The sequence below is a fragment of the Populus trichocarpa genome, chromosome 13 (assembly GCF_000002775.5).
Source record: "Populus trichocarpa isolate Nisqually-1 chromosome 13, P.trichocarpa_v4.1, whole genome shotgun sequence".
Taxonomy (NCBI): Eukaryota; Viridiplantae; Streptophyta; class Magnoliopsida; order Malpighiales; family Salicaceae; genus Populus; species Populus trichocarpa.
In genome coordinates this window covers 11,267,590-11,287,208 of record NC_037297.2, presented here as the reverse complement: position 1 = coordinate 11,287,208, position 19,619 = coordinate 11,267,590, and the positions used below count along the sequence as shown (strand labels likewise).

The 19,619-nt window shown below is 34.9% G+C and overlaps 1 protein-coding gene across 2 annotated transcripts; it reads right to left on the bottom strand.

Moving 5' to 3' along the window:
- Positions 1 to 10,379: 10,379 nt before the first annotated feature.
- LOC18109921 (eugenol synthase 1) lies at positions 10,380 to 12,304 on the bottom strand. Of its 2 annotated transcripts, XM_052446214.1 has the most exons (6): positions 12,088 to 12,304; positions 11,818 to 11,952; positions 11,477 to 11,705; positions 11,162 to 11,365; positions 10,594 to 10,837; positions 10,380 to 10,556 (listed from the first exon to the last, which is right to left on the bottom strand). In XM_052446214.1, the coding sequence occupies exons 1-5, from the start codon at positions 12,274 to 12,276 to the stop codon at positions 10,638 to 10,640; spliced, it is 957 nt and encodes a 318-aa protein (XP_052302174.1). In that variant the 5' UTR covers positions 12,277 to 12,304; the 3' UTR covers positions 10,380 to 10,556; positions 10,594 to 10,637. The 2 variants fall into 2 exon arrangements, with proteins under 2 accessions (XP_052302174.1, XP_052302173.1); XM_052446213.1 differs by having other exon boundaries at positions 10,380 to 10,837.
- Positions 12,305 to 19,619: the final 7,315 nt, after the last annotated feature.

Below are 19,619 nucleotides of genomic sequence, written 5' to 3'. Positions count from 1 at the left end.
TATTTAACCTAACTTTAAATTAAATTATATAAAAATTACTCTAACATAATCTTATCAACCGACAAATTCAAAAAAAAATAATCATTCTACTATTCCCAATGCGATGGCAAGCAACTCACTTCACATCTTCTTCCTGTCTTCATCACTTGTTTTTCCCATGTCTATCTGCTTTAGAAACAAAAGCAGGTGAAGTGAAGGATTTGATATCAGGTGCTAAAGACTCAAAAAGCAAAGAGAAAAATATGGTTACCAAACAACCACATTACCTTTCAAAACTAAGAAACTAATAGACTTGTTGATGCAGGCTAGAACGGAACTCACACGCGTTCCAACACACAAGGGTTTCTTCGATCTGTAATTCCGCAGAAAAATAGAGAAAAGAGAGATTTTTGAGTTAACTACTCAAAGAAGTTTTTTTATCTTTATTTTATCATCCTGTCGCAAAGCGATTACCATCAAATAAATAGAGGAACTGACCTCTTAGACTTCTAAAAACAACTCCCTTAGATCAGGAAACAATCCTGCATTAACTAGGAAATAAAAGCTGAATGGAGAAACGGAAAGAAAATTAAACTCTTAGACTCCTAAAGCAAACAACCCCAAATTAATTAGGGAAATAAAAGCTACATGAGGAAACGGGAATGAAACTCCAATCGTTCCATAAGAAACTTAAAGTGCCCAGTTGTGAAATTTATGACTCAGTAATGTCAAGCCTTTTTGTTGTTTTGGGTGTCTTAAATATGAGGCTTGCTATCCGGTCTGCATCATCTTCCCCATGCTGAGAAGAATTCGGCCACGAATTCAGGAAATCTGCATCCTCTGACGACGAGTCCCCGTGGAAAGGGACCAAGTGCTTGACATTAAATACATCTGTTGTGCGAATATGACTAGGCAGCTTGAGGCGATAAGCATTTGAATTAATTTTCTCAATAATCTCCACTGGACCAATTTTTCGTGGTGACAGTTTATTGTACTCACCTATAGGAAAACGATCCTTGGTTAGCACCACCCAGACAAAGTCACCCACTTCAAAATCGACAAGTCGCCGCTTTTGGTCCGCATCTCGTTTGAATTTGGCAACAGATTCCAGCAAGTTCTGTCGAGTAAGGTTGTGAACGTCCTGCAGCTGGGTGACAAAGTCCTCTGCTTTGTGATTAATTTTGGTGTTGCTTGGTAGATTAGCCAGATCAAGTGGACACCGTGGGAGAAACCCATACACAATTTCAAAGGGGCTGAGCTTGGTGCTACGATTGACTGCATGGTTATGAGCAAACTCTGCTTGGCCAAGTTTCTTGTCCCAAGATTTTAACTGATCACCTACCAAACTGCGAAGGAGATTTCCCAACGACCTGTTCACTACCTCGGTTTGCCCATCTGATTGAGGGTGATAAGCACTACTAAAATTCAAGCGAGTATTGACCATCTTCCAAAGACTCCGCCAGAAATGGCTTAGGAAACGAGTGTCCCTATCTGATACGATTGACTCTGGCAGCCCATGCAACCGATAAACTTCTCGAAAGAACAACTCAGCCACATTAACAGCATCTGTCGTTTTCTTACACGGGATAAAATGAGCCATTTTTGAAAACCTGTCTACTACCACGAAAATAGAGTCAAATCCCCGTTGGGTACGCGGGAGACCTAAAACAAAATCCATGCTGATGTCGGACCATGGCCGTATTGGAACAGAAAGTGGCATGTACAAACCGGCATTGGTAGCTCCCCCTTTGGCAACTTGACAGACCTGACATCGCGCAACAAAACGCCCAACCTCTTTACGCAGTGATGGCCAGAAATAGGACGCAGCCACCAGCAAATAAGTTCGGTCTCTTCCCACATGCCCTTCTCCGTGCAACTCTTGTATGATCTTGGTCCGTAGACTACAGTCAGGTATACACAATTGGGTGCCCTTGAAAAGAAACCCGTCTTGCAGGACAAAATCACTTTGTTGGTTGTTCTGAATTTTCTCTATCACAACAGCAAAGAAAGGGTCAGAGACATACAACTTTTGAAAGGAATCAAAACCCAATACCTTAACACGCATGTCAACCAGCAAATTTTTTCGACGACTGAGGGCATCAGCCACTCGATTCTGTATGCCCGCCTTATGTTTAATGACAAAAGTGAATTGTTGTAAGTATGCAGCCCAAGATGCATGTCGAGATGAAATCTTATCTTGACTCCCCATGTGTTTAAGGGCATCATGATCAGTGAATAAAACGAACTCCTGAAGAAACAGATAATGCCGCCAATGCCTTACTGCTTGAACCACTGCATAGAATTAAATGTCATAGGTGTTGTACCGTGACTTTGCCCCTGAGAGTTTCTCACTGAAGAAGGCGACAGGCCTGCCATTTTGGCTCAGAACCGCCCCGATTCCTAGCTTTGAGGCGTCACAGTGTAGCTCAAAAGGATTTGAAAAGTCTGGTAGGACAAGTATTGGGGCAGTGGTCAGTCGTTGCTTGATTTCTTGGAAGGCTATCTCGGCCTCAGTTGTCCATGTAAACTTGCCATTGCTCCTCATACAATCAGTCACTGGGGCCATTATGCCACTGAAGTGTGGAATGAAACGACGATAGAACGAGGCCAACCCATGGAAGCTTCGGACATCAGTCACATTTTGCGGCTGTGGCCACTGTTTAATGGCTTCAATTTTTGAATTGTCTACTGAGAGCCCTTTAGAAGAAATGATATAACCCAAGAACAAGACCCGGTCAGTTAAGAACACACACTTTGTTTTTGCTGCGAAAAACTGCTCCCTGCGTAACACACCCAAAACTTCCCGAAGATGTTGTAGATGCATCCTAGGATCAGCACTGTAAATTAAAATATCATCAAAATATACCACCACGCTTTTACCAATGTAGGGCCGCAGGGCTTGATTCATCACCCGCATGAATGTGCTTGGGGCATTAGACAACCCGAACGGCATGACCATCTACTCAAAAAGTCCTTCTCGAGTCTTGAAGGCTGTTTTCCATTCATCTCCCGGTCAAATACGAATCTGGTGATATCCGCTCTTCAGGTCCAACTTCGTGAATATGGTGGCCCCACTCAACTGATCCAGCAAGTCATCTAACCGTGGGATTGGAAACCTGTAACGAACCGTAATTTTATTGATGGCCCTGCTGTCAACACACATTCGCCATGTCCCATCTTTCTTTGGGGTCAGAAGGGCAGGTACTGCGCAAGGACTAAGGCTCTCTCGAATATGTCCTTTCGCTAGCAATTCTTCTACTTGGCGCCGTAATTCTTCATGCTCCTTCGGACTCATCCGATAATGTGGTCTGTTGGGCAAATTGGCACCCGGCACCAGATCAATGTGGTGCTGAATGTCCCTTAATGGGGGTAGGCTTTCAGGAAGCTCAGCTGGAAATACATCTCCAAACTCCTGCAATAATGGTTCAACGCTGTCTGGAATAATGCTATCTTCAACTTCCATTCTTCCGATCAGTATGTAAACCATTCCAGATTCCTTAATTTCCGCTTCAAACTTAGCCATTGTCAATAAATTGTTGTTTTCTCCTTTTGGAATGCCGCCTGTAACTTCCCTTGTTGGTACCAACACAACCCTGATTGAATTAAACATGAAAGTGCATGTCCAAAAATAGTCCCCTCCGTGGTCCTTTCTTACATTCTGCGAATCTGTGACCTGGCTCTCCACAGTTAAAACAACGAAAACCTGTGGTCGGTGCCGTTGTGTGAGTGGGCACAGTGGGTTTGGTGATAGTAGATGGTGGAATGGTTGCTCGTCCGCTGCTACTGCTACTTGCACCACCTGTACTGGAACCCCCGAAACTCATGTTCCCTGTTCGTCCGTTGTTATTGCTCGTACCTGCACCCGAACCTCCAAAATTTATGCCCCCCGTATTTCTACGCACCTGTTGTTTTTCTAACTGCACTGCTCTCTGGTGAGCATCAGACACACTCAACACATCAAACATATTAAGGACATCTTGGAATTGAATCCGCAATCCCCCAATATAGCGCGCCACCCGCGACTCCTCATCCTCTGCAATCGCATCTCGTGAAACTAATTGGTAGAACTCCGTAGTGTAGTCATCAACTGATCGGTTGCCCTGTCTTAGATTTTGTAACCGTTGGTAAAGCGTCCGTGTGTAATTGTATGGTAAAAACGCAGAACGCATGTGTTTTTTCATCTTGTCCCAACACGTGATCTTTCCTTTCCCCTGTAGAGCCCTTGTTTTCTTTACCTGTTGCCACCAAGCTCCAGCCCGACCTCTGAGCCTTGTTGCAACTAGGGCCACCCGTCTGTCTTCTGGAACTTGCTTAAATTCCAAAACTTCATCTACGGTATTGATCCAGTCGAGGTATTCATCCGTTTGCAAACCACCATGGAACTCTGGTATGTCGATTTTGAGGCCTATCTCCCAACGCCTTGATTCATCATTCGCTGGTCTCCTCTGTGCTAGTTGAGGGGCGAATGGATTTTCATCACTTTCGGACTCCTCTTCCACGTTTTGTGGATTCTGATCCTGATGTTGAGCCATCGACGCTGCTAACTGCCGCGTTAACGTCTCGACTTGCTGTTGTAATCGTGCAATCTCATCGCGCTCGTAGACTTCATCCAACGGTTGTTCACGAAGGTTCGGCAGGTTCGCACGTCTCTTTGGTGCCATAACGATGATAGCTGACCGAGCTCTGATACCAAACTGATGCAGGCTAGAACGGAACTCACACGCGTTCCAACACACAAGGGTTTCTTCGATTTGTAATTCCGCATAAAAACAAAGAAAAGAGAGATTTTTGAGTTAACTACTCAAAGAAGTTTTTTTATCTTTATTTTATCATCCTGTCGCAAAGCGATTACCATCAAATAAATAGAGGAACTGACCTCTTAGACTTCTAAAAACAACTCCCTTAGATCAGGAAACAATCCTGCATTAACTAGGAAATAAAAGCTGAATGGAGAAACGGAAAGAAAATTAAACTCTTAGACTCCTAAAGCAAACAACCCCAAATTAATTAGGGAAATAAAAGCTACATGAGGAAACGGGAATGAAACTCCAATCGTTCCATAAGAAACTTAAAGTGCCCAGTTGTGAAATTTATGACTCAGTAATGTCAAGCCTTTTTGTTGTTTTGGGTGTCTTAAATATGAGGCTTGCTATCCGGTCTGCATCACTTGTTGTTCCTGTTTCTCAGCTAAATGCAATCTGAAATGAGACGAAATAAATAAAACTTTTTGCCAGATATCATGAAATCTTGAATGGGAAATACTTCTTGAATCCATGGTGTTTTGATGGCCTCTTCTAGTTTTTTTTAACTAGATAAGCAGCGTTCTGCTGCGGGCTGTTTCTCCAAGAGCATCGATGGAGTTTTGTTAAGAAAAAACAGTGTAAAATGACGCATCTTAACTCGATGAACCAGAATGCTAAGATCCAAGTCAAGCAAAGAGGATCGCAAGTTAACATGTTGTAATTTGATATGAGATAGTAACTACCAGTGGATTCCCGTGTATAAAATTGATTTGAGTAAAAAAAAATCTTTGATTGGCCTTTTTATGCGCAAGACAATGCCTATATTTTCTGAAATTTTTATCTCCAATAATATTTTTTTTTTTTTGCTTTTAAACAGAAACAACAATTTTCAAGCAATTTTAAATTAATTTTTCTAACAATCATATAACAATAACAATTTTTAAACACCCTGCATTATTTTTCTTAAAGTCATAATAACTATTTTTCAAACAACTTTTTTTATTAAAAAAAAAACTATTGAAATAGCTACAAATACTATTTATTTCTTTTTATTTTCTTCTTTATTGTTACATGTTAATAGCCTATATAAGAACCGTGCACTCTCTATGAATAACAAAAAATAAGAACCTGGGCCAAAATGTTTTGCACTTGAGCTTGTTGGTTTTCATTTCACTCCTTCTCTCGCTATTTTTGTGTCCCTCATTATTATTATTTGAGGAATAAAAGGAATTCCAAAACAATAGATTTGAGAAAAGTACACGTTTTCTTATTATTAAAAGTTCTGTGTAGATACAACTTATATAACATTACATTCACAAAGGAATTCTAACGAAAATATTTATTCAAGCTGGTAACAACTATGCAATTTAATATGATAAGATTACATGATCGTATCTTCCTCAATTTAGGCTCCAGATATGTTGTTGTGATATGATAAACATTCTTTTGTTGTTGCATTCACGGAGGACCTCATTATCATGATTGCTTGTTGTGATCCCTTGGAACTTCAGTTGCTGCATTCACAGGTTGATCAAGTTCCTGATCTTCATCTTTGATTTCAGTAACCATAACTTGATTCTCTACACGCCCCTTCAATCTGGAGGGTAGATCATGGACATTCAAATTGAGTTGAACTTGTCTGAATTTTATTGGCGGCAATAGTTTGGTATGTGCATCGGCTAACTGATCTTTGCTGGAGATAAATTGAACCACGAGTTCGTTGTTGCAAACTTGATCGAGGACAAAGTGAAAATGAATTTCGATGTGTTTGGTTCTTGCATGAAATATAGGATTGGATGTGAGATAGGTAGTGCCAATATTATCACACCATAAAATTGGGCTATGCAGTGGTGGCAAACCAAGTTCATGAAGTATTGACTTGAACCAAGTGAGTTTTGCGGCTGCATTTGCAATTGCTTTATACTTGGTTTTTATACTGCTTCTGGCCATTGTAGGTTGTTGTTTGCAACTCCAAGAAATCAAGTTGAAACCCATGTAAATGTAGTAAGCACTAACTGATCTACGATATCTACGGCCGAGTCAGAATCCAAGTATGCTTGCAGTTTGAAATCAACATTTCTGGTTATGAACAAACTTGTCAAAACTGAGTGCTTGGGGTAGCGCAATAACGTTTGACAGTAAGCCAATGAGTGTCAAGTGGATTATGCATAAATTTGCTAACTTTATGAACAACAAATGCCAAATCAAGTCTTGTAAAGGCCAGATATTGGATGCTACTAACTATATTGCGGTAGAGGCTGATATCTGCAAAAGGATTGTCATCCGTAGAAGTAAGATGACAATTTGAGGCCATTAGACTGGTGCAGGGCCTGACATTATCCATCTTGCTTCTTTTAAGCAAATCAACAATATATTTGCACTGAGTCAAATAAATTTCTTCTAAGCACCGAAGTGCTTCGACGCCAAGAAAGTAATTCAGATTTCCAAAGTCTTTGACAACAAAGGTGGGTTGTAAGGAATTAATAATGTTGTTGATGACAGATGGCACTTGAGCCTAGTATTCATATATCATCAACATATATAAGAATGTATATAACAGAGTTAGATGTCTGAAACACAAAGAGAGACGTATCAGCCTTACTTTCATGAAACCCGAGAGACCTGAGTTTTGTTGAAAGTTTTGAGAACCAAGAGCGGGGAGCTTGCTGTAAGCCATAAAGTGATTTCTGTAATTTACACACATGATTTGGATATTGAGGATGAACATATCCTTGTGGCTGAGTCATAAACACAGTTTCGTGCAAATCACCGTGCAAAAATGCATTTTGCACATCTAACTGTTTGATAGGCCAATTATACGATACTGCAATAGAGATTACTAACTGAATAGTCGCATGCTTAATGATTGGACTGAATGTTTCAGAGAAATCAACTCCTTCTTACTGGTGAAATCTGTTAGCCACTAATCGAGCTTTGTAACACTCAATGGTCCCATCAGCCTTCTTTTTTTATTTTGTATATCCATCAACATCCAACAATATTGGTTGTTGTTGGAGGTGATACCAAGGACCAAATGTCATAGTGTAGTAACGCTGAAAATTCTTTATTCATGGCCTCTTGCCAATGAAGTGATTTTAAGGCTTGGCTGTATGATGTGGGTTTTGCCTCTGTGGGAACGTTTTCTGCTATTAATGCTCTCAGTAATGGATAGCGAATAAAGTCATCACTTGATTGTCGAGGTCGATGAATATTATTCTTGGAACATGTGACCATCGAGTGAACATTGGTAGGGGCTGACTGTGAATCAGCATGTTGTGGTGGAACAACAGCATGAGAAATTTCTGGAGATACACAAAAGGTGCAACTTGTATGCATGTAGAAATATAGGTAGGTTGCAAATTCATGGGACATAAGGATGGCAGCACTCTTATGTGGTGGGGAAGGGAAACACACTCAGAAGAGGGGTTTTTATTGATCATAGAGACAAGCTTTTTTGATTAAGGGAAGAGTGTTTCATCGAAGATAACGTGTCTAGAAACATAGATTTTACCTGTAGAGAGATCTAGACACTTGTATCTTTGATGACAAAGACTATAACCAATGAAAATGCAGGTTTTCGATCTGAAATTGAGTTTATTTTGTTATATGGTCTTAAGTTCGGCCAGCAGGCACAACCAAACACACATAAAATGATAGTTAGAGAGTCTATGATAGAGGATTTCGAAAGTGGACTTGTTATGCCACTAGTGGAGAGGTTGGTACTTCTGTTTTGTACAGAGAAATTGAAAACATTAAAATCATTTTGTAAAAAAAAGACCAATATCAATTCGGTTTAACATTTCATACCCGTAACCCAGGTTATCAGACCGGGATCATTGCACCATAAAAAAATACGAAGTTCAATTCACAACCAACCAATGTTAAATGATTAAATTGAAAAAAAAATCAATTTAAAAAAAAAGAGAGAAAAAATAGTAATTAAAAAAATATAGACCAAATTTGACATAAAAATAAAATGATGAGAGAAGAAATTTTTTAAAAAAACTTAATTAAGAAAAGAATATATATAATACCAATTCAAAGAATAAAGACCAAATTTGATGTATAAATCAAATAAAAATGAATGCTAATAGATAAAATTGAAAAAAAAACATTAATAAAAAAATCAAAAGAAATAAAAAGCAATAAAAAGAATGAGGACCACAATTGAAATAAAAATAAAAATAAGGACAACTTTAAATTTTGGTTGGGCTAGTGCTATTCCCGAGGAGAGGAGAGAGAAAAGAGGAGGGGAAATTCAATTGTCACCAAACTACCTCAAATCACCATACATGCGCTACCACTTGACTCTCTGGATGACATGGTGGTTGGCCCTCTTTGGTTGTCAAGAGGTGCTTCACACACTGCTCGAAGAGTGTAATCGCCTTCCACATGTTTGTGCGTACCACATACGCACTAATAACTTTTATTTTAAAATAATATTTTACATTTTTTAAAATATTGAATTGCCTCTAAGTCAGGTTCCATGATAGGCTCCATGTACTCAATTGGGTTCAACAAAAAAAAAATTATATAATTTGTTTTATCTAAAATGTACACTTGTAAAATTATAAACCAACCAAATATCAGAGTGTTTGTTTGATATCATGATAAATAAAAAAATATTAAACTGAAACAAATAATGTTATCCAATAAATACTCATCAAAATATTAAATAATAAAACTAGAAAAATTAATAAAGATCAAATTGTGATGGATTAAATTTGAAAAAAAAACGAATAAAAAATACAAAAAATAAAAATAAAAAAAGGGAAAAAGGCCCATACGCTTGGTTTGGTTGGACCAGTGCGTCTAGGCCTAAGAAAAGATCAGGAGGGCGGTCCTGGAGTAGCCTACACAACTGGGCCTCTTTATTTTATTTATTTAAGGGGTGGATAGCAAGTCATCCCCTATTAATTTTTTAAAAAAAGAATAGAGGTGTTGCATCACATGCTTTACCCCTATTTTGGTGACCTCTGGTCGCTAAAAAGTCATGGTTGTAATTTTTCAAACAAATATAATAATTCATTCTCAAACGTATTTTAACCTAAAAATATCATAAAACACCATAAATACCTTGAAAATCATTTGCATAGCCTCAAACAACCTAAACATTTTCATCGAAAACCACAATAAACTTGAAACTGATTTTTTCTAGCTCATGTTCACCCTCTCATGTAAGGTCAAGGGAAAATAACACATATGATAAACTATACTCATCAAAAGAAATCCATTGACATCAAAATTATATTTTTTCATGGCCATAATTTTTTTCAACTTAGACTTTCTCTCTTTACTATTAAAATCCGACAACTTTATCTTTTCTCTCTCAAACAAAAAAAAAATAAAGTTTAAGATCAAAATTGAACTTATATAAATTTGAAAAGTTTGAGGACTAAAATGGATATTTCACTTCAAGTTTAAAACAACCACTCCTTTGGCTGTCTTTTTAAGTTTGGTTCCCTATCTTTGAATCTTGCCGTTCATCAATAAATGCAATTTAATTGGCCATCAATTTGGGTTCATGATCGTGTAATTGAAAAAAAAAAACAAATAAATCAATGCAACAATACATAATGATTTGTCTATACATGAACAGTGGTGTTTTTAGTATTTTGTATAAAATGTATAATAATAATAATAATATGCACGCATGTATTCTTATGAGAATTTAGATGCCTAAAAGGCATTAAAGACCAACGAAGATCTCTATATTTTGTCCCACCTTCAATATGATATTGTCCTAGACACAACAATATTAATTGCAAAGATCCCTCCAGAGGCAATACAACCAAAGTACATAGAGAAAGGACTCCGATTATTAATGATAATGGCCTCGGCCGAAAGGACTCCGATTATTAATGATAATGGCCTCGGCCGAACAACCTGACCTTTTAGATGTTCAAGGCATGGAAATCATTCAAAAGCAGCAGCTGCAGGATCTGGAGGGCTAGTGAGAAAAATATCAAGAAGTTGATCGATCGTTCTAAATTCCAGGTCTGGATATAGCCCAGAAGCCTCCAAGTCATCCTCTCCCAGTTCAAACCCCATCATGTCACCCTTCACGAACAAACTGTGAAGAATAGAAACTGGAATATTTTGTGGATGTGGAAGGGCTGCAACAGATGTTAGCAAGAAGTCAAATCCTTTTAAGAGGTGAAAAGAATCTCACAAACAAATTGAGTGGACCTTTGTCTGGCATGGGATGGGAAATTTAACTCTTTATACATCAAATAATAATAATTATATTCATTGCACTAACTTAGCTAGCTAAGAAATCACCTGACAAAGTAGTTTGGGATAAAAAAAAGATTATATATGACATTTTTTCTAACAAAACATATATATATAACGGAAGTATCCCATTAATCAAATAAAAAGGGAAAGAAGCCAAAGTACATCAAATATTAAAAAATAGCGAGTCAACAGAAATTTCTTACTCTCAGAGAGCTTCACTATCTCATCCTCAGGGACGTAAATCCTATTAAATGTCTTTCCAGTCTTCTTCTCCCAAAGGGAAATAAGTTCAAGCTGAGATACAATGTTCTTCTGCGGCCGATAGATTACAACTCGATTGCATGTTTCGGGGTCATCAGCCATTTTGATGGTGTACATGGCTATATCTTCTTCATAGTTCATCACCGCTGTTAAACATAATATATAGATATTAATTGATGTAGTGTACGTGTACAGTAAATTTGCATTTTTATTTACACAATGACGATAATGAATGAATGGAATAGATGTTTTCGTACCCTTAGCTTCACCAGAGCCATAGACAGGGATATCTTGAGGTTGCTCATGTGGACGGAGCAAGACATTGACAAAATATGCACCAAAGCAATTTGCTGACACAAAAGTGTAAGGGATTCCAGCTTCCTCTGTGGCCCTCCTAATCTTCCTCTTCTTGTCGAGGAAAGCTTCAAATGGGGGCAAGGGAGTCACTCTGTCCTCTTCAACTCCAAAGTCTGACGGAAAGAACCTCTAGTATGCACAGAAAATTACATGCACAAGCTTAGCTATCCCACCACCATACATGTACATAACTATATATAACATTCTCCAAATTGTTATACTTTAACAAGAGGATATATACCTTTATATTACCAGCAACTTTTATGGCTTCTATGATTTTAAGTTGGTCGAGAACCTGAGGATAAGCTACTGTGGAGATTACTACATCCACATGACGAAGAACCGATACAATTTTCTCCTGCTCATCGAATTCTCCCTGCAACACTTGAAAACTATTTAGTTATATAACGTCATTCTTTTGAACACGTACATGTAGAGTGAAGGGTAATTAATCATGATGAATGCTGGTAAATTAGAAAACGAAGGGGTAATTAGATTAATCAATAGATACTTGAACAATGGTGACCCCCATGGCTTGGAATTCCTTGTGGATGCCTATTTTAGCAGGAGAAGATTGCGTGGTGATGGGACGAGCATATACGTAAGTTTTGTGACCCATTGAAACACTTGCTTTCACCATATACTTGCCTATGTAGCCAGTTCCCCCAAATATGAGGATCTTGCTCATCTCATTCTCCATTGCTTGCTCTCTTAGCAACCACAACTAGCTAGCTAGATAATTTATAGAGCAGAAAATTGACCTCAGGTTGATGTCATCATACACCCCTCAGCTCTTAATTAATTTTGTGTTGAAAAGATCCAAAGTCTTTTTTGTCATTTTATTTTACAATCACTATCATCTTGTGATTCCTAACAATTAAGTTACTATTAAAAACAAATATCAAATAGTAAACTTTGTCAAAATTATCAAAATAAATAAATGTTATTATTAAAAAATCATTAATATTATAATAATATCAGGAATGATCATAATAAATAATCACATTCATGATCAATTAATCCAGTCCAATAAAATTATCAACAAGTTCAAGGAGTGAGTATTATTTTGGGATAGATTTTATACCTATAATACCATAAATTTGCTACGAATTGTTTTTCCTTCTTTTATTTTATTTTTATCTCAACTGTTTTTAGGTTAAAAGCAAGGAAATAGTTTTTTTTTTTTTAAGAGAAAGAAGATAAAGAAAAATTATCATAATGGATATATATACCTATTTAAATTCACTTAACTCTTACCTTATTCATCAACACATTTAATAAATTACATTAATTTTAATCAAGTAGGGACTCAATTAAGAAAATTAAATCAAGGACTAAATAATATTTACTCTAAAATACGATGACTAAAAAACAATAAATTCAAAACTCTTTTTTATATGAAGAAATAAAAAATAAAAGCCAGAGTAATTTTTTTAATTAAATTCAAGCATTTTAATACACATTAATAAAGAGTCTAAACTATAGAAACATGTTAGTGGTATATATCAAGTGGCTGAAGGATATGATGAAGTTAAAAATCTAAAGAACAAGTACCACAATTACTTGTTGGTCTGTCTGATGTAGAATTTAGAATAATTAGTCAATTAAATTTTTTTTAAAAAGGAAACAAAATTCTTTATTCACCAACCAAACCCTTGGAATTATATTAACAGCATCAAACCTCCAAAGCAAACCTATTTTTGGAAATGAACTTGGCAAAAATCTGGAAAAGTAAAAGATGATCAAGGGCGGGTTTTGGATGGGTCAAGCCCGAGTCAGAGGACCACAGCCTTCATACCCACATATCTTGAACTCGAGAAAATGACATGATGCTTTCATGTGATAAACATGATGCGTGAACAAATAATCCAAAACATGATAGTTATACTTTCAAAGCTGACAAAAATGTCAGAAATTGTATTATTATGGTGAGATTCATTAATAATTTTCATAGGAGGTCCCATGATTTGTGCGAGGGCAGGGTGCAAGTCTTTACACGCCGAAGAATTTCCTTGCCACCCTAAATACTTAGTTTTTTTTATCCAATGTTTAATATATTAAAAAAAATTGATTAAACCAAGAAAATTAAAATAAATTCATCATAAAAAAACTGATTAAACTAATTAGAATATTTAAAAATCTTATGCATGCGAACTCGTTACCCTTTCCTTGTTGGTTACCATTTTATAAGCCCGAAACCAAAAAATTTCAACCGAACCAAACCGATTTAGTATAAACTAAACCGAATCGAAAAATAAAAAAGCCAAACAAAAAAAACCAAACCGAATTGAAATCAAGCCTATCAGAAAGTTCAAAATAACCTCAAAAAACAATATTATTTTTGAATTTTAATATAAAATAACCAAAACAAAACCAAAACTGGTCGATTGGGTTTCGGTTTTTAATATAATATAACGAACCAAAACCGGTCAGTTGGAACCGGTTTCGGTTCGGTTTTAGTTTTATTTTTTGTATTTTTTAAAGTTTTAGTTTGGTTGTTTTTATAAATGAAAACCAGACCGAACTGAAAATGATCATTCCTAGTTAAAAGTATCTTCCATGTATATTTTAAACATCAATCCAGAGTAATTTTATTACTTTTTTTTTCTTTTTTCTTTTTTTATCTAAAGATGTATCTTTTGAGATCTATGTATTTAGATGAATTTAATAGTTGATGGCCCTAAAATTTAAATTTAAATATTAAAAAAAAAAAGAAACAAAATTCTTTAATCACCAACCAAACCCTTAGAATTACATTAACAGCCTCAAACCTCCAAAGCAAACCTATTTTTGGAAATGAAATGGGAAAAAATCTGGAAAAGTAAAAGATGAGCAAGGGCGGGTAGTTTTGGATGGTTCAAGCCCGAGTCAGAGTCAACCCATTATCCAAAAAATCACTCCCGCTCAGGCCCCTCTGCCTTTAACAAGGAATTGCAGTTTTGAGTTGTTTCGTTTAAAAATCAGATATATTGATTGAATCCCATAAATACAAACCCTAATAAAAGAGATTTTAGATTTGAATTTGAATCAATTCAAATACACGATGGTTTCCTTGAATGGAAAAGTGAGTAGATATTTTTTTTTCGCTTCATTTATTATTATTTAATGCAATTTTTCATCAGACCTCAAATTTTTAAGGGTTGATGGCTTGAGAATTCAAAAGGTGGAAGGTGTAACCAAATATCCTCCTATGTTTGCTTTGTTTTGTAACATTTGGATGGAATTTCAATTTAGAATATTTAAATAAAGGATGTTTTCCTTCGCCATAATTGTTTTTCCAGCTTTCCTTTGTTTCTCTGTTACAACTTTTATAAGAGCTGTGCTTTCTTAGTGTTTCTTTCTGTTCATATTCTTTCTCACACACACACACACACACACAAAAGAACTCTCTTCCTCCTCTACTGCACTGTTCTATGAAAAAGAAAACGAGAACTGTTAGCTAACTTTTGGATTTGTATTTAGCACCATTTATTTTCTTTTATTTGTCATTTTTGGGTACAATATTCACAACTAAATCAAATAATGATGGGGTTGAATTAAATAACTCTGAAGGGTGTAGTTTAACTGGTCAGACTATAGGTTTATTCTCTAGAGGTTACCAGTTCGAGTCCTACAAATCTCAGGACCACTGGAGACTTACATGGTCGTTAAATTCAGGGTCTCTAGAATTAGTCGAGTTGCGCGTAAGCTGACCCGGACACCCATATTAATAAAATAAAATAAAATAAAATGATGGGGATGAATCCTACATGTCTTTTCTAGTTCCATAAATGACTTATCTGAATAAATAATGAAGTTTAAAAGAATATTTTAAAAAACAATTATCCCACATTAAAAAGATATTATGTTGAGTTTTTAAGTTGAAGTATTTAAATCAAAAAAGTTTTTTATCCCACATTGAAAAAACAAACTTTTTTCTTGGGAACATAGAGTATATATACTAATAGGTTTCAAATCCCACATTGAAAAAAGATAATTTTTTTCCTAGGAGCATAGAGTATATATACTAATGGGCTTTAAATCCCACATTGAAAAAAGATAACTTTTTTCATGGGAACATAAAATATATATACTAATGGATTTCAATTTTCACATTAAAAAGATATTATGTTATCTTTCTAAGTTGAAGTATTTAAACCAAAAAAATTTTTTATCCCACCTTGAAAAAACATAATTTTTTTTATTGGGAACATAAAGTATATATACTGATGGGTTTCAAATCTTATATTTGAAAAAACAAAAAAAAAACACATCGGGTCTTGCCCGAGTCACGGGTTGACCCACCGGGTCAACCAGGTTTGGCCGGGTCGTTGCACCGGCAAGTCTTTTGACAAACCCGGACTGGTCCAGCCTCCGGGTCGACCTGCCAGGCCGGTCCGGGTTTAATAACTATGGTAAATACTAGATTATTTCTTGCCTTATCATTGTTTTTGATATTATTATTAAACTTAGTATAATAGATTAAATTTAAAAATTCTCAATCTAACTTTTTATTTATTCTTAACTTTAAATTAAATTATATAAAAATTACTCTAAATGACAAATTCAAAAAAATAATCATTCTACTATTCCCAATGCGATGGCAAGCAACTCACTTCACATCTTCTTCCTGTCTTCATCACTTGTTTTTCCCATGTCCATCTGCTTTAGAAACAAAAGCAGGTGAAGTGAAGGATTTGATATCAGGTGCTAAAGACTCAAAAAGCAAAGAGAAAAATATGGTTACCAAACAACCACATTACCTTTCAAAACTAAGAAACTAATAGACTTGTTGTTCCTGTTTCTCAGCTAAATGCAATCTGAAATGAGACGAAATAAATAAAACTTTTTGCCAGATATCATGAAATCTTGTATGGGAAATACTTCTTGAATCCATGGTGTTTTGATGGCCTCTTCTAGTTTTTTTTAACTAGATAAGCAGCGTTCTGCTGCGGGCTGTTTCTCCAAGAGCCCTGCATATTTTTAACAATCATATAACAATAACAATTTTTAATTTTTCTAACAATCATATAACAATAACAATTTTTAAACACCCTCCATTATTTTTCTTAAAGTCATACTAACTATTTTTCAAACAACTTTTTTTATTAAAAAAAAAACTATTGTAATAGCTACAAATACTATTTTTTTTTTATTTTCTTCTTTATTGTTACATGTTAATAGCCTATGTAAGAACCATGCACTCTATGAATAACAAAAAATAAGAACCTGGGCCAAAATGTTTTGCACTTGAGCTTGTTGGTTTTCATTTCACTCCTTCTCTTGCTATTTTTGTGTCCCTCATTATTATTTGAGGAATAAAAGGAATTCCAAAACTATGGATTTGAGAAAAGTACACGTTTTCTTATCATTAAAAGTTCTGTGTACATACAGCTTAATTATATAGCATTACAGCAACAAAGAAATTTGATTCACTTCTACAAAATCAAACTTGAAAGATTGTTGATTTGCCACCGGGTGCAATACCTATTGGTTACAAATGAAGGTTTAAAAAAATTCCTAATAGTTCTATAGATAAATACAAAGCAAGATTAGTTGTAAAAAGTTTTACTTAAAAACAAAATATGGATTATTTTGATATCTTTTCATTTGTAATTAGAATTTTTTCGATTCGTATTTTAATTGCTTTAGCTTATATTCATAACCTTTTAAGACATCAAATGGATGTTAAAACTGCTTTTCTAAATGGTAATCTAGAAGAAGAGATAAATATGTTACAACCTTAAGGTTGTACACTTTTTAGACAAAAAAATAAAGTTTGTAAGTTGAAAAATTATTATACAGCTTAAAGAAAGCTCCTAAACTATGGCATGAGAAATTTGATCAAGTTATTTTAAATGATGGTTTTTCTCCAATTAGTGTGAATAAATATATGTATACTAAGTCTATTGATAATGAATACATAATGATTAGTTTATATGTAGATGATATGCTTATTTTTTGTACTAGCATGAATGTCATGCATAACACTAAACATTTCTTAACCTTTAAATTTAATATGAAAGATATGGATGAAATTAGTGTAATATTGGATATTAAAATTATAAGGAGAGACAATGGTATAATGTTAACACAAAAACATTATGTAGAGAAACTTTTCAAAAAGTTTGGTCACTTTAATATGACACTTATGAGTACTCCTTATGATGCTAGCACTTAATTAAAGAAAAACAAAGGTAAAGTTATTACTTGGCTTAAGTAGATATACACACAATCTCAATCATGAGCATTGAACGGAAATAGTCCAACTAATAAAATATTTGAGAGGTATCATGGACTATGATATTATAGATATTGGATTTCTCATTGTACTAGAAGTATACAACGATACTAACTTTATTTTAGATTCAGATGAGATTAAATCCACTAGTTGTTATATCTTTATTCTTGGTGGTGGTGCAAGGTCTTGAAAATCATCCAAGCAAAATTTAATCGTTTGATCTACCATAAAGTCAAAATTTATAGCTTCAGAATAAGTAGGAAATGAAGCTGATTGGTTGAGGAACTTTTTAACTGAAATTCCATTGGAAATAAAACCAACACCTTCTATATCAATGAATTGTGATTGCTAAGCAACAATATCCATTGCTAAGAATAAATCTTTCAACGGTAAAAATCAACATTTTCAATTAAGACATGATGTGTAAAGCAGCTGCTAAAAGATGGAATTACTTCAATTGATTATGTAAAGTCAGAAATGAATTTGGTCAATCCTCTAACTAAACCACTTTGTAGAAAAATGATATTAGAAACATCGAGAGGAATTGGACTAATGCTTAAATGAGAAATCAAAATGATGGTAACTCAACCTATATGATTAGAGACCTCATAAATTAGATTCATATGGGTAATAACAAAGTCATTTGTGATTTTGTAGCATTATAAAACAAGTCTTTTTCTATGATGTGAGAATAGTGCTAGTTTACAATTAAAAAGAGGATGAACTAAAAAGTTCTTAATGAGTTCCATATTTCTTATGGATAGCGTTCAAATTGCAGTGAACACTTAATAAAATCACCTATATGAGTGTGGAGTGGGTCGCTCCTATGAAATACTATCAAAATCTCTAGAGCACTCATGAACAATCAGGCGCGCGCATGGCCTTTTAAGCACAAAACCAAGTCAAACAACAAGAAATTGTGGGGGTATAATGTGATTAGTGAGATACCTAACTTACAATATGAATTTTTGGTTCATATAAGTTAAAAATTTCACCAATAATTTTATAAGTTAAATCTCATTCTTTATATGATCTGGTTCATAGTCCAAAAGACACTAGGTTAGATGCATTACACTCAATAGATAGAATTTCAGCAAGTTTTTTTTCTTATTCCAAAAATCTTTTGAAATATATAGGGGATTGTTGTAAATAATGAAGACTGTTTCAAAAGTTATTATCCCACATTAAAAAAACACAATTGTTTTCTTATGAGAATAAAGTATACATAGGGCTTCTTATCTCATATTGAAAAAATAAAACATTCAACTAGCGTTTATATAGTAAATTTTGATATGGGATAGTAACCAATGAGAAAATGGTAGTGGACTCGCACGCATAATGTTGAGCCGAGCAAGAGGAAAACCGATTATTGCCCCCTTGCACGTGAGGCAGTACCTATACATTTTAAACCTTTTATCTCCAGGAATAATTTGTTCTTTGACCCTTAAACTGAAACAATAATTTTCTAGGAATTAATTTTTGTAAAAGTCATATAACAACCATAATTTTTAAACACTATGCATTAATTTTTATTATTGTTATATAACAACTATTTTTCTAACAATTCTTTTATTTTAAAAAAAATTGTTCTTTACAAATGCTCTTTAATTCTGTTATTTATTTTCTTCTTTGCTATTACAAGCTAACAACCTATATAAGGACCATACACTCTATGAATAACAAAAAATAAGAACCTGAGCCAGAATTTTTTACACTTGAACTTGTTGGTTTTCATTTCACTTCTTCTCTTGCTATTTCTGCATCCCTCATTATTTTTTAAGGAAGAACCTATTAAATCTTAGGGGATAACCTTTTCTTGAGGA